Source organism: Zonotrichia albicollis, chromosome 1 (genome assembly GCF_047830755.1).
Source record: "Zonotrichia albicollis isolate bZonAlb1 chromosome 1, bZonAlb1.hap1, whole genome shotgun sequence".
NCBI lineage: Eukaryota > Metazoa > Chordata > Aves > Passeriformes > Passerellidae > Zonotrichia > Zonotrichia albicollis.
The window spans coordinates 141,418,263-141,432,142 of record NC_133819.1 but is presented as its reverse complement, the minus strand read 5'-3'; the positions used below and the strand labels follow the sequence as shown (position 1 = coordinate 141,432,142).

The 13,880-nt window shown below is 43.9% G+C and overlaps 1 protein-coding gene across 1 annotated transcript; it reads right to left on the bottom strand.

Moving 5' to 3' along the window:
* Positions 1 to 406: 406 nt before the first annotated feature.
* Positions 407 to 13,037, bottom strand: KCNV1 (potassium voltage-gated channel modifier subfamily V member 1). Its single transcript, XM_005479561.4, has 3 exons — positions 12,267 to 13,037; positions 10,038 to 10,564; positions 407 to 2,311 (listed from the first exon to the last, which is right to left on the bottom strand). The coding sequence occupies exons 1-3, from the start codon at positions 12,746 to 12,748 to the stop codon at positions 1,800 to 1,802; spliced, it is 1,521 nt and encodes a 506-aa protein (XP_005479618.2). The 5' UTR covers positions 12,749 to 13,037; the 3' UTR covers positions 407 to 1,799.
* Between the last annotated feature and the right edge of the window lie 843 nt (positions 13,038 to 13,880).

The window sequence follows — 13,880 nt, the reverse complement described above, 5'->3', positions numbered from 1 at the left end:
CTCTTGCCTTTTACACTCTTACCCCTTTTACTCTCTTATGCTCTTGCTCTCTTACCCTCTCATCCTCTCTACCCCTTTTTTCTTTCAGGCCTGCTCCGAGCTGTGGCTGGCAGCTCCCAGCAGGGCCCTGCGCCCAGGCCCTTTGCAATAAACCACAAGTTCTATGACCTGGCTTCAGAGACCTCTTGTCTCCATCTGTCCTGACCGTGCAACCCCTCATCACTCCTACAGACTGCTCCCTCCTACAAGTTTGCACCAAGGTGCCTTGAAAATCTTGGTTGCTATATTATGTTTACACCATTATTTACAGAGAATAACAGAAAAACACACTCGTATTTCAAAACAAGTATTATTCAATGTTTATTAAAATTGGGTGATTCCACCCATTCATATATGCTTAAATGTAATTTAAGCCTTCAATATACATAAATAGATAAAACTTAATAACACACAGTTAATAGATGTGTCTTTTCAGTATTTATATTGCCCAAAAGAAATGTGAAATGTGAGAGGTTTGTGAATTTTTAAATTTAACCTACTAGCTGAGTTATATGCATTCTATGGGACTGTCATAGTTTAGATTAGTGAAATTATATTAAAGAAAAGCTTTATTTGCTAAGAGTGGTATTGGGCCACTGGAGAGGTGGGTGGTGAGAAATTAGACCAAAAATACCTTTGATTATTTTAGGTTTTTACCTTGATGACTACATAAAGTAAGTATTCAGTCCAAAAAGTGCTCATTTTTCCTTTGAAACAAAATATTTTAATGAAGCATTTTTCTAATAATGTACCAGTGAAGATAAATATATTTTAAAAATTCTGGTTCACTTGGAATACCTACAATTTTAATGGGAGACAGAGAAATCACTAGCTTGTTATCTTTTACAATTTCTGCTTCTCCTGTTATCCAGTGGTGACTTTACTTGAGCACAAAAACGACTTAACTACAAAAATAAGTTATGGGAATCAAAACATATAGAGAAGACATAGTTTAAACTAAGTTTGTAAATTATTTCTGTATTGCAAAGACTGTATTAGCTCCTGCAACTTCTGAAGCAACTGCAGATGGTTGTTCTATATTATGGCACTTATTTAATGACTGTTTCATACTTTGCTATAGATCTCTCATCTCCTTGATACTTCCATCTATCTCCTAATATCCATTATGTATCTGGTAGCCCTTTGCTTCTCTGTAAATGAGGAAATTCCAAACCCACCCCCTCCTCCCTCCCCCCAACCCTCATGCTACCCCAGAATGACTTTTTTTCATAGAAGATGGAGATAAGAAAGGGGATCAAGATTAAGCTAGTTATAGGTATGTCATCCTAAATTTAATCAATATTTCTGTTTCTTAGACTTCCCTTTTCAGTTTTCCTTAATGACTTTGACTTTTGTTCTTCAAGTGCAAATACAAAAACCAGATGTTTAAAATTCAAAACACTGTAGCAATTTTCACCAAGACTTTATTATGATACATTAGTAGGGATTTACATTAGACAAATGCTTGCATCATTGTTTTACTTTTATGGATCCGTTATTTCCTATCTCACCTACCATGATCCAGTCCTGAAAGCAGGTTTTAGAGTTCCTTGAAAGATTCCATGTTATGAATTCTGCCTTTTGTGTACAATAGATATTTCAGTCTGTCCAAGTAAGTAAAACTCCACCTGGAAAAGCAAATACACTGTGTGGCAAATAATAAAAAAAGAGATATTTAATACTAAATTTCTGAAGTAGTCTATGTGCTACACAAGGTTAAATAACTTGAAAGCCAAAACCAAAAATCATCACACCCAAAGTCAAAACCAAAATTCATCTGCACCACTGCTCCTTGTACTTGCTCTCTCTCTGCTTTTTAACCGCAACATGTCCATGACACTGCGTGCGTATATGTCTCGCAAATTCACGTTGATATTTGAATCGCTGGAGGAGTTCTTCATGAGTTTCTTTAAAGCTTCACGCTGCCGAAGAGCAGCTTCTTTTATCTTCAGAGTAAAATAACAGGCAGAAAAACGGTCATTTATTATAGCTATTGGCAAAGCCAAAACCAGTATTCCTGATAGTATACACAAAAAGGCTACTACCTTACCAATGGTAGTGTCTGGTCTAATGTCACCATAACCAACTGTTGTCATGGAAGTTGTTGCCCACCACCAAGCACCAGGTACACTTGTGAAAGTTGTGCCTGGCACACCTTGTTCAACAAAGTACTCCACAGTGGAAAATATAGAGATTCCTACAGAGAGGAAAAGAAGCAGAAGGCCAACCTCCTCATAGCACTGAGCAATAGTCATCCCAAGGGACCGCAAGCCTGAAAGATAAGAAATGCTGTCAGTAGGTTGATTCATGTAGCTGTCATTATATCTTTGCAAAAAATTTCTTACTTAAAGGCTGACTGCTTTATATTTTCTTTGAATGTGGGTGAACATGTCTTGAGAATCACAGATTCAGTGAGATTAGAGAACACCTCCAAGGTCATCGAATCCAACCTTTAACTCAACACCAGTTTGTCAACTAAACCATAGCACAAAGTGACACATCCAGTTGTTTCAAAACTTCCAGGACTGTGACTATATCGCCTCCCTGGGCAGCCCATTTCAAAGCTTAACCACCCTTTCCATGAAGAAATTCTTCTTGATGTCCAACCTGAACCTCCCCAGCACAGCCTGAGGCTGTTTTTTCTTGTTGCTTGATGCCTGGGAGGAGAGGCTGACCCTACCTAGCTACACCCTCCTTTCAGGTAGGAGGCAGAGAGCAATAAGGTTCCCCCTGAGCCTCCTTTTCACCAGGCTGAACAACCCCAGTTCCCTCAGCCACTCCTCATATGATTTACTCTCTCGATCCTCACCAGATTCATTGCCCTTCTCTGGACGTGCTCCAGCACCTCCATGTCTTTCTTGTAGAGAGGGGTACAGAAGTGGATACAGGATTTGAGGCTTCCCAGTGCTGAGTACTGAGTGATAAATAATTCCCTAGTCCATTTGGCCACACTACCCAGGCCATGATGCCTGGGCCCTTGTGGACACTTGGGCACAGCTGGCTCATCACACCCAGATCCTTTTCAGACACTCTTCCCTCAGCCTGCTGCACTGCAACAGGGGCTGTTGTGATGCAAGTGCAGAACCCAGCACTTGGCTTTAATGAACATCATACTGTTGGTCTCAGCCCATCTATCCAGCCTGTCCAGATCCTTTTGCAGAACCCTCCTATATCCTCCAGCACATCAACTCTTCCACCCAACTTGGTGTTGTCTACAAACTGACCTGAATCCCTCATTCAGATAATTAATAAAGATATTACACAGGACTTGTCTCAATACTGAGCCTTGGGGACTCCACTAGTCACTGGCCACCAATTGGATGTGGCACCATACACTAACACTCTCTGGGGCAAGTCCTCCAGCCAGTTTTTACCCCAGCAAAGAGAGCATCTGTTCAGGCCATGGGCCTCCAGTTTCTCCAGTAGAATGCTGTGGGAGACAGCGTCAAAGATTTTATTGCCATCCAGGTAGGCAACACTCATAACCTTTTCCTCATCCACTAGGCAGGCAATGTAGTCATAAAAGATCAGGATGATCAAGCCTTGGCTGAATTGTCCTTTCCTAAGCCCAGAGCTGGGCCTGATCCCCTGGCTGTCCTGTACTTGCCATGTGATCACACTCAAGATAATCTGTTCCATAATCTTCCCCAGCACCAAGATGAGGGCTGTAGTTCCCTGGATTCTCCTTCTGACCCTTCTTGTTGGTGGGCATTACATTTGCTAGCTTCCAGTTACCTAGGACCTCCCTGGTCAATGAAGGCGTAAATGACGGCCAGCATGGTGACAAGCCATCCTGCCAGCTCCCTCATCACCCTAGGATGAATCCCATGTGGCCCCATAGAACTGTGAGTGTCTAAGTGGCACAGCAGGTCACTAACTACATCCTCTTGGATTGCAGGGGTCTATTCTGCTTCCCATCCCTGTCTACCAGGGGGCTGGCTGCCATGAGGATATCCACTCTCTCTGTTAAACAATGAGGCAAGGAAGATATTAAGTACCCCAGCCTTCTCCTCATCCTTGGTGATAATGTTACCCCCCTCCATAACCAATAAAGGACAGAGATTTTCCTTGGCCCTCCTTTTGTTGGTAATGTATTTATAAACCCTATTTTTACTACCTTTCACACTGGTGGCCAGATTGAGTTCTAGCTGAGCTTTTGCTTTTCTGATTTTCTCTCTACATGACCTAATGAAATCCCTGTACTCTTTCCAAGTTACTCTCCTTCTTCCAAAAGTCATAAACTCTCTTATCTTCTCTGAATTCTGGCAGAAACTCCCTGTTCCTCCAGGCTGCTCTTCTTCCTCCTTGGCTTGCCTTAAGGCACATAGGTACTGCCTGCTCCTGAGCCTTTAAGACTTCTTTCTAAAAGTATGTCCAGCCATTCTGGAGCCCTCTGTTTTAGGGCCTGTTTCCCAAGGGACTCTCTGAACCAGTGTCCTGAACAGGCCAAGTCCTGCCTGCTGGAAATCCATGTTAGAGGTTTTGTTGACCTCTTCCTCACTTCACCATGAATTGAAAACACTCTTATTTCACGGTCACTGCTCATAATGGCCTCTGACCACCACATCTCTCTTCTGGTCTAATGAGGCACTGACCCTGGTAGGCTAAAAAGAGGCGCTGCTCTAAGCAGAAGCTGAGAAAAAGTGATTTACATAAATAGATCACAGTGTTAGAGATTGAACACCTGACATCATTCGTATTTTCTTAATATAGACCATAGGAATTCTTATTACTTATCATCTGAACTATATACACATATAATTTAGACAAACTAAACTATCTTGATTTATTAATTTGCTATAAGAGAAGATCTAGTACCACTTGAAACTACTTAAAAACACACTAAAAACACCTGCTTTATATTTGGAGACTAAATGTGCCAAGCCTCTGTTTTCCAGCCAATGTCATATTTTTCTCTTGGATCCAAGATCCCCTAGTTACCAAATTTGTGTTGCTGAGTGAGACCCCAGTTCAGTTCACTCAACTTTTTCTTTGAGGACTGTTTTCAATCCTTTTGTAATTGTCACAGACTCTCTTTGACCCTTCTTCCTTCTGCCCAAGCTACCTTGCACTGTAGAGATCAAAACCAAAAGGTTTTCCAGTAACAGCTGCACTTGTGCCAAACTCAAGGTAGCAAAGCAAGCAGCAAAGCATATCCTCTCAATGCAAGCATGAATCCTGTTAATTGACTATGTTCTGCATCAGTCCTTTTGCCCACGAGTCTGTGACCACTCTCCATAACCCCCTATATTCCTGTTAGAGCCACTGCTTCTAGGCTAGACTGCCCCACAAAAGCTAGCAAGAAAGTAAATCCAAAAGTAGTGCAATGGATAAATATTGCACATAGAAAGAAAGAAGGAAGATAACAGGGTACCAATTCAGCTGAGGCACACAGGAGACTGAAATTATCTTTTAAATTACTTTGGATTAGTTTTTAATGCTGTTCTTTAAAAAATGTGAGATGCTTTCTCTAATAAATGAGAACAACATAATGCCTATGAATTACCCTTCACAGGTATATTTCTCACTAAACTAGTGTTTGCAAAACAGCTTACTGAGGCTCTGCCTCTGCTTGCAGACTTCATGTGCTCGTTATTGTTATAGGGAATTTGATTGTCTGACAATTTCAAACAACAAGATGTTAACACTTCTTGCTTTTGGCTCTTTCTTTTCCCCTGCAGGTTTAATGGATTTCAGAAGTTTTATGTACAACAAAACTGGAGGTACACAGTAGAGTTTGGAGGCAATGTTGGAGTTTTCTTCCAATGCTATCTGCTACAAACTCCAGTAAAGAACTTACCCATACTGAGATCTTACATTACTATAACTATGATCTGTAGAATGTTTATTACAATGATATAGATTAAATCTTTAACACAAAGGGAATGAGATACAACACTGCAATCTTTTCTCTGTAAATATGACTGCCTTCATATTTTGGAAACATTAATATAAGCAGAGCAAAAGCTCTGTGAGATAATTGCAAGAACTCAGATCAAATTCTCATTTCCAAGGAACCCTATGAGCCCTTGCCCTGTAAAACTTCCTACTGAACAAGGCAGAAGAGTAAGTCCTTTCAGGTGAGCTAGGAAGAAGGTACAATTTAAAATTACCCCTGTAGGACTTCTTTTCAAAGCATAAATGAATACTATAAAAGCCAGAGTTTGTACCTTATGATGAATCTTGATAGTATTGTAGCTAAAATAAAAAGCAAATATTTCACATAAAATAGATTAAAATAAGGAGGAAAAGAACAGTAACTGTTAAATCTTTGTATCACAATGATGACACTCTGATTTTTCCTATGACTAGTTATTCTAACTGTTCAGGGTCTGATTTTTTCTTTTTATTATTTTTAGTTCTAGTGTACTAATCTAAAATTAAGATATAATTATTCATGTCTTTAAATGAAGTCAGGAAACATTACTAGGCAAATCCATGAATCAGAGAAGTTACTGGACTCCACAACTCATCCCAAAGGGAATCAGTTGGTGCAATGACATGTATAAAGTATACTACTATATTACTTTGTACCTTTTAAAAATGTCTCTGAGTCCTGGCACATGGCCAAACTAGGGCTGTCCCAGCACAGACACCTCAGCAAGTCTTACAGCTTCTCATGGGAACTCCTTGCCAGGAGCTGTGACAGCTTGATTACTCATGCTTGGAAGGTGTTAAGGTGCTTTAAAAGAGTTGGTGTGAGGCTGGCAAGCAGCCCCAGCTCTGGTAAGAGGAAGAGGAAGCATTTCTGCCATGCAGGTCAACTTCTATCTCTTTTTTGTCCAAAGTGACTTGGCAATACAAGCTGATAATCAGAAGCTTCAGTTTACACAGTGCTTAAACAACTGTAACGTTTTAACACAGAAAGTGTTGAAGTTTCAACTTTACATGACTCTAGAGGCACAACAGCCTTAAATATGCTATGGTCTTCTCTCAAAGACATGCTCATTGCCTTTGCAAGTAAGATGCTCATACCCTACTTCTCCTCAAGAAGTCCCTCTGTATGTGCTTCCCAGAGGAGACCAGCAAGGTCCCTGGAAACATGGTCCTGGGGCAAGGCAACAGCTGAGGAGCATCTGAGAACATGACAAATGCAGCTTCAGTTCTCTTCTATTCTTGAAGTTACTAAAATACATAATTTTGCTATATCAGAGGAGTTGTCTTGCCCTCTAGCCACACATTTTATGGACAGAGGTACTACTGATTTCTCAGTGGTTCCTTGATGAAGTACAGTACTTAGCATAAGTAGCTGCACACTCACACCAGTCTAGCCTGAGTGTTTTTAAGATCACATCCCTCAAGTGAGCTGGCTTCAGCTTCCAAAGGGGCAGAAATTACTTTTTTCATTTCTTATTTTCATTCTTGTTCTTGTCCCACAGAAAGGGTTAAGTTGCTATTTCTTGAAAGAGAAGAAAAGAACTGATGTTTTTTTACCTCACTCATTCCTGCCCCTGACAGCAGGGCCAGGCTGCTGTTGTGATCCCAGCTTTGCTATGGCTCCATAAAGTACCACAGAGGTGTTCTCCTTGTGGCTGTGAACACCCCTCCTTGCTGAAAGAGAAGCTGCTGGCTTCAGACACAAATCTTCTGCTCTTGTATTCATCTTGCCACATGAAATAACTGAGCAGTACCTGAAGCTTTGTCAGGTCTGAGAGTGTAGGAAGTTGGAGAGAAGCCTCACTGGAAGGCACCTGTCAGATTCAAGGCAAGAGAGCAAGAAGAGCTTTGAGAGCTGCCCTGAACACTGAGGTTATCAGTACTGCCTAGGGATGTGCAAGGAGAATGGTCTCTATGCATGATAAATATGAGGCTCTTGTATTAGGAGCTCTGGTAAAGGAAGTATTTAGAAGCACATAAACACACTTTGGACAGGAGATCAAAACAGTGAGTTTCTACATTTAAGTCATACAGATTTGCTTTAACACTCTGGAACTAAGCAGGCAGCAACTGACCTACCAAAGAAGCAAGACAATGATGGTAACACTGCTCCAAGTGGCTTAAATTGATACATGTGTTTCTTCTTGTACCTTGAAACTGGCATTTTGATTCCAGTAAAAAGAAGACAGCACACCTCCAGATCACGATACTATATTTTTATGAAATTAATTCACTTTTACCTGACATGGTACTATTAAATTCAATATCACTCAATATTGTGATGTAAACTGTGGTAAATATGGAATAATTAATTTAAGAATATATAAACCTAAGTGTTTAGACCACCCTTGAAAGTATGTCTGCCTGAAGTTAGCAGTTATACAAATATCTGAAACATCTGATTTCAAGCTGATAGAGCCACAGAACTGAGTGACAGGATGAACACATTCACTCTGTAAGAGTAAATTGCATTTAACTGGAAACTTAAATTGAATTAACATACTTTTGTATGACCATTTTGTTAGTCAGCACAAAAGTGCCCTGAAGAGATAAAATATTTTTCTTATTTTCAAAACACAGTTAGAGAGGATGGCATTCACATTACAAGTACCATCAAAAGTGGGTAACAGAATTGCAAAAAACCTCTACCAAACCCTGCAAAACTTGTAATAAAGCAAAATTGCCAGACTGAATCATTACAAACTTTCTCTCAACTGCTTTCTAAGGGACTGTTATGCATCAGTATAGGCATAATCTAGTGCAGAGAGTAAGATTAAGATGTTTCCCAAACCACTTATGACTATGCTTATGATTATAAGTAGTATCAAAGCTACTCCCTGCCACTGGCAGGCAGGTTTGCTACCTTTAAGTGGTTACAAAAATAAGACACACTCTGCTGCTGTGAGCACACTGTAACTCCTGCTGAATTTGGGCCAGTTTACAGAGAGGGCTCTCCAAAAATATGGACAGGCATCAAACCATTCCTGCTTCATGGCTGGAAATTCTGAAAAGGCACATTGGGTGCTTTTCAAGAACGGTCATCACTGTCTTCAGAACAGCTAATATTGCAGGACAGAGATCATGATTTACTATTGGGATTTAATTTTTCAAAGCTACTAGTGTTGGCTGAACATTTCTTCTGTAAAATTCAGCACCATATTCTCCACTGATTTAGGTGGGTACATAACAGAATCATTTTGAAAATGCCAAGACAGTTTTTATTCTTTCATATAGCCAGGCATGCACATGCTACAAAGAAGTAATAAAATCAGGGGAAATGCAAGAGGAAATTCAACACTTTCTAATGCTTTCCAGTTTTCTCAGATAAATTCCCACTGGAAAGTGTTAACTTTTATGCCTTCCTTTCACCAGAGAGAGCAAACAAGATGGTTCACAGAAATGCATTTCACCTTACACCCCACCCCTGCTTGCTGTTCATTCACCTGTCAGGAGTGCCAGGGCACTAAGGGCCCCAGACCAGCTGGTGAACGCTGGCTCAATCTGGCACTGCAGCTCTGCCCTGCACCCAGCTCCCCCTGCCTAAGCAGCCCCTGATGGGCTCCTCATACCACTGGAATACCAGTGGGTTCCACGGGGCCAGAGAGCCCCTCAACACATCACCTCCAAAGGTTTTAAGCAGTTTTCTTGAAACATTCTCCACTGTGGTTGTTTTCAGGATCTATGACATGGACAAAATCATGATGTCATTCTTTACATATGCTTTTAAACAGACAAAATTGTGACAGCTGTCATTAGTGGACCTTGGAACATACAAAAAGCCTGGGCTGATGATCTCTGCTTCTTCCCTAATAAAATCAACATATATATGTTTTAAAATTTATCATACTATGAATGACTGGTGGATGATTTACAGCATGCAACACTGAGGTCTGTTTATGTAAATGTTCAATGCAAACAATATGCAAAGCTTTTTGAAGAGCTAAAATTTTTTGGAGAAGGCCTTTATCACTCAACTACAATGTACAAAAGGAAGATCTTCAAAAGCCATTACTGCTAACAGATTGTGTAACGCAATGCATACACAAAATGGAGGACTGTGCCCAGGACAACTATTGTAGGCAGTGAAATTGAGAAGTATCACAGCCATGGCCAAAATATACCTGTTGAATGTCTTCCCAGCTTCAGCATCCTTAGGGCTCTGAGAAGTCTCAGCACTTGGACAATGCGCCCCACGTTCTCCAGTTCCTGGGAGCTCTCACCACCACACAGGCTCTCGACCAGCAGGGTGATGTAGAAAGGCAGAATAGCAAGGAGGTCTATGATGTTTGCCACGCTCCTCAGGAAGCGGCACCGATCTCGGGCACACAGGAGCCTCAGGCCAAACTCCACTGTGAACCACGCAATGCACACGTACTCTAGGGCATCCAGCAGGGCTGGGGCCAGCCAGCTGAGCTCTACTGAAATCAAGGCCATGTTGGCAATTGACACAACAACAAAAACCATGGACAAGGTGCCAAACGTCCTGGCTGCTGCAGAGGAGCCAGGCTTTTCCAAAAGTTCCCAAAGTTTCTGTCTGACATTGGGACAGAGGCTACCAGAAAAGTCCTCTTCTTCATCTTGGGCATCCAGTTCTTCTGCATCTTTCTTGATGTCTAAGGCTTCACTCAGCTCCTTCCTCCTGAAGTACCTGCCCAGGAACACCCCCCAAGAGATTTTGAATACCAATAGGCAGATGCTTGTCTTATCATTTACTATGCAAGTCAGAAGAATACACATTAAAGTTTACCTTATATGAGCTCAGAAAACCGTAATATCAAGCCTATGGCTTGTATTGTTGAGCCCCAGCAGCATGTTTCTGCTGAATGATACACTTCTATTACCCCATTTCACATCAGTGACACATTCTATATGCAGAATAATTTTACTGAGAGCGATTTATTTATATGGAACATGTTGACCACAGTAGGATCTGCAGCACGACTGACATGAGTTCTTAGAAGCAATCCTGGCACAACCACATCCTCTGTTTTTAAACAGTTCTCAATTTGTTTAATTGTATGCCATTTTTTATTACACTGGTCCATATATGCAATAGTAAAACTGAAGTTCATGAGTAAACTTCTGATCAATACAAAGATGACAAGGTATCTTTCTTTCTTTAGATATATCAGCTCTCACAGAAAGTGGACAAACATTTGTACAGAGTAAAACTTACAGACTATAAATACATAGAGTGTTTTGTCAGAGTAAGAGTATATTTAAAGTGGAATTTTGTCAATCATAAACACTCAAAGTACACTAAAAAAATATTTTTCTGTCATATCTTTACTTTTGACTGCTGTCAAGTTCAAGCCTTAGACAAAGGTGTTGTACAATTTTGTCTTCAATACAGTTAGTCCTGCATATGTCAAAAAGGTCTGTAGCTCTGTCTATCACTAAAGTAGTAAGAGCATTCAGTTACACCTACCAGAAAAGGAAGAAAGGTTTGAAAACTAGGCTCCAATCTTCTCAGCTGAAGAACTAAACCATACTAGGGTAGGATACCTCTAATATCTTTTTGAGATGGTATTACTTCTTTCTAATAATTTTGACATAACTGCTATAGCTAAATAGCAGTTACCCTCTTTAGAAAATTCATTTCTTCAATACTAAAAAACCAAAACCAGTAACATTGAATATGGTGGGAAATTAACTGCAAATAGAATTAACAGAAACATCCTGGGGGTGGTTCAGTCAAAGCCCACCTCGTTCCCAAACTGCCTGGTATAATTTGTCTCCAGCGAGCCATGTTCCCGCTGCTGCTGCCCCCTCCCTGTAAGCTGCAACATCCACGTGCGATGCTTCCTTTCAAGGCTCCTCCTGGAGCCATGCCACCCACACTCAGCCTGGCAGGTGACCAGCCCCCCTCCTGCCTCTCCAGCTTGGATTTGGAAATCCTTCAAAATTAAAGTGCAGGTGGGCAGGATCCAAACCCTCCCAGCATTGTGTCTGACTCCACATCCAATCCCTCTATGATAACCTTAAACTGAATGATTGAAGGGGCATCTCTCTTTTCACAACCCTTTTCATCTCTGGCATTGTCCTTTTCAACCTTTTGAGCTTCCAGGGTCAGTTTGAAGCCACTACAGGACATCCCAGACCCTGTTCCTGTTACTGTCTCACTATCTTGACCTCACCAGCAACCTTTCTCACAGTAAGTGGTAACTGTGACCTCACCCAACACATCTCCACCCACTGCACTTGGGGCTCAACTCACACAACTTTTCCTGCTGCCTCACCTATCCCCATTGCTGGATCTCTCATCTGAGGGTCTCTGAATGAAAGTCGATGTGGAACTCATCTAGCCCACAATCCACAAGATGAGGAAGCCTCATCTTCCCACAACTCACCGGTCTCTGCAGCAGGAATCAATGCTGAGCTCATCCAAACCCCAGTACTGGATCTCTTGCAGGAAAGAGAGTGCACACAGCTGCTCCATCACATGCAGCCTCCCTGTCTGGTAGTAATTCAGGATGTAGTGAAACGCCTGTGAGCTCCGGTCAAAGAAATACTCATTCTCCACAAGGTTGGCATCATCACAAAGCTCAAGGAGGCCAGAAGCCACGTCCCGGGCAGCAGAGACCACTACTGCCAGTTTGCCAAGACGGGTGTCAGGGTAGCAAGACAAAGTTTGCTGGGACATCACAAAGCGGCTGCCTCCTACATTGATAGTAAAGCAGTCCAGAGAGGGAATGACCTTCTGGAGCAGGGGCCCCTGCTCTTCCTCACTAGAGAAAACACTGGACTCCAGCGAACCCAGGGATGTGCTACTCCCCGGTTCCTCCAAGGATGCTTGGGAAGAAAGAGACATGCAGCAGGGAGGCGACTTCATCCTGTAGCTGCCAGCAGCAGCCCACACTCTCCAGGATCAAAATCACAACACGGCTGCAGAGAAGGCTGCCCCGCCAGGCTCGGAATGTTGCCTCTGGCCCCCGTGCCAGGGACACCGCGCCGTCCCCGCTGCCTCGGGCGGTGCCTGGAGCTGGGCGGAGGTCAGGCGGTGCTGCTCAGCCCAGCGCCGCCCGCACTCGCGAGGATGCCGGAGGAGCCGCGGTACCTGAGGCGGCGTCACCTCGTGCTGTCCGCGCCGGCACCGTCCGCCCGCGACGGCCCCTCCGCTTCAGCGATCATCGCCAGCCGCTGGGTCGGGGCAGGGGAAACCCGCCGGCAAGGGCACGCCACGGAACGCCGCCTTCAGCGGCCGCTCCGGGCAGCGCCCCGACAGTAGCCCGCTAGCCAGCCCGTCCCCTCCTGCCCCGCGCTCACACTTGGGCCGGGGCTGCTGCGGCCGGAGCGAGCCCCGCGCCGGGGCAGCCGCCGCGAACAGAGCGCCTGGGCAGGGCTGCCGCCCCCGGCCCGCCCGGCCGCTCCCCGCCCCCGGCCCGCCTCACCTGCCCGCCGCCCGGCTGTGCCGCCCCCGGCCGGCTGCCTCCGCTCGCTCCCCGGCTCCAGAGCTGCGGGCAGCGCCAGCGCCTCTCCATGGCGGGGCCTGTGCTGAGGGGGCCGCGGGCTGGGCCGGGCGGGGCCGCGGGGCCGAGCCCGCCCCGCCCCGGAGCCGCGGGCCCAGAGCCACAGGTGCGGTGGCCGTGCCGTGTGTCCCCACCGAGGCTGCCTCCGCGACAGCCCAGAGCTTGGAAACTTCCCCGAGGCAGCTGGCAGGGCGGTTCGCAAGCCGGCCCTCCGCGGGGTGTGTAACCCGGCACGTGTCGCTAAGCCGGGAACGTGTCCTCGCTCAGACTGCTCCCTCGGCTCAAGCCTGAAGTCACTCGCGTAAAGTCACTCTAAGTCGATGGGCGTGAGAGAGCCTGTTTTAACCGAGCTGCACTTAGCCTGTTTTCAAAAATACTCTGGAGTATCTTCGTTACCTGTGCTGACTTTGTAGGTCCTCAGTTCAACAATGCAAAAATTTTGTTCACCCTCCTCATTATATTTCCCTTTCTCCTGTGAAGCAGTTATTTCTAACA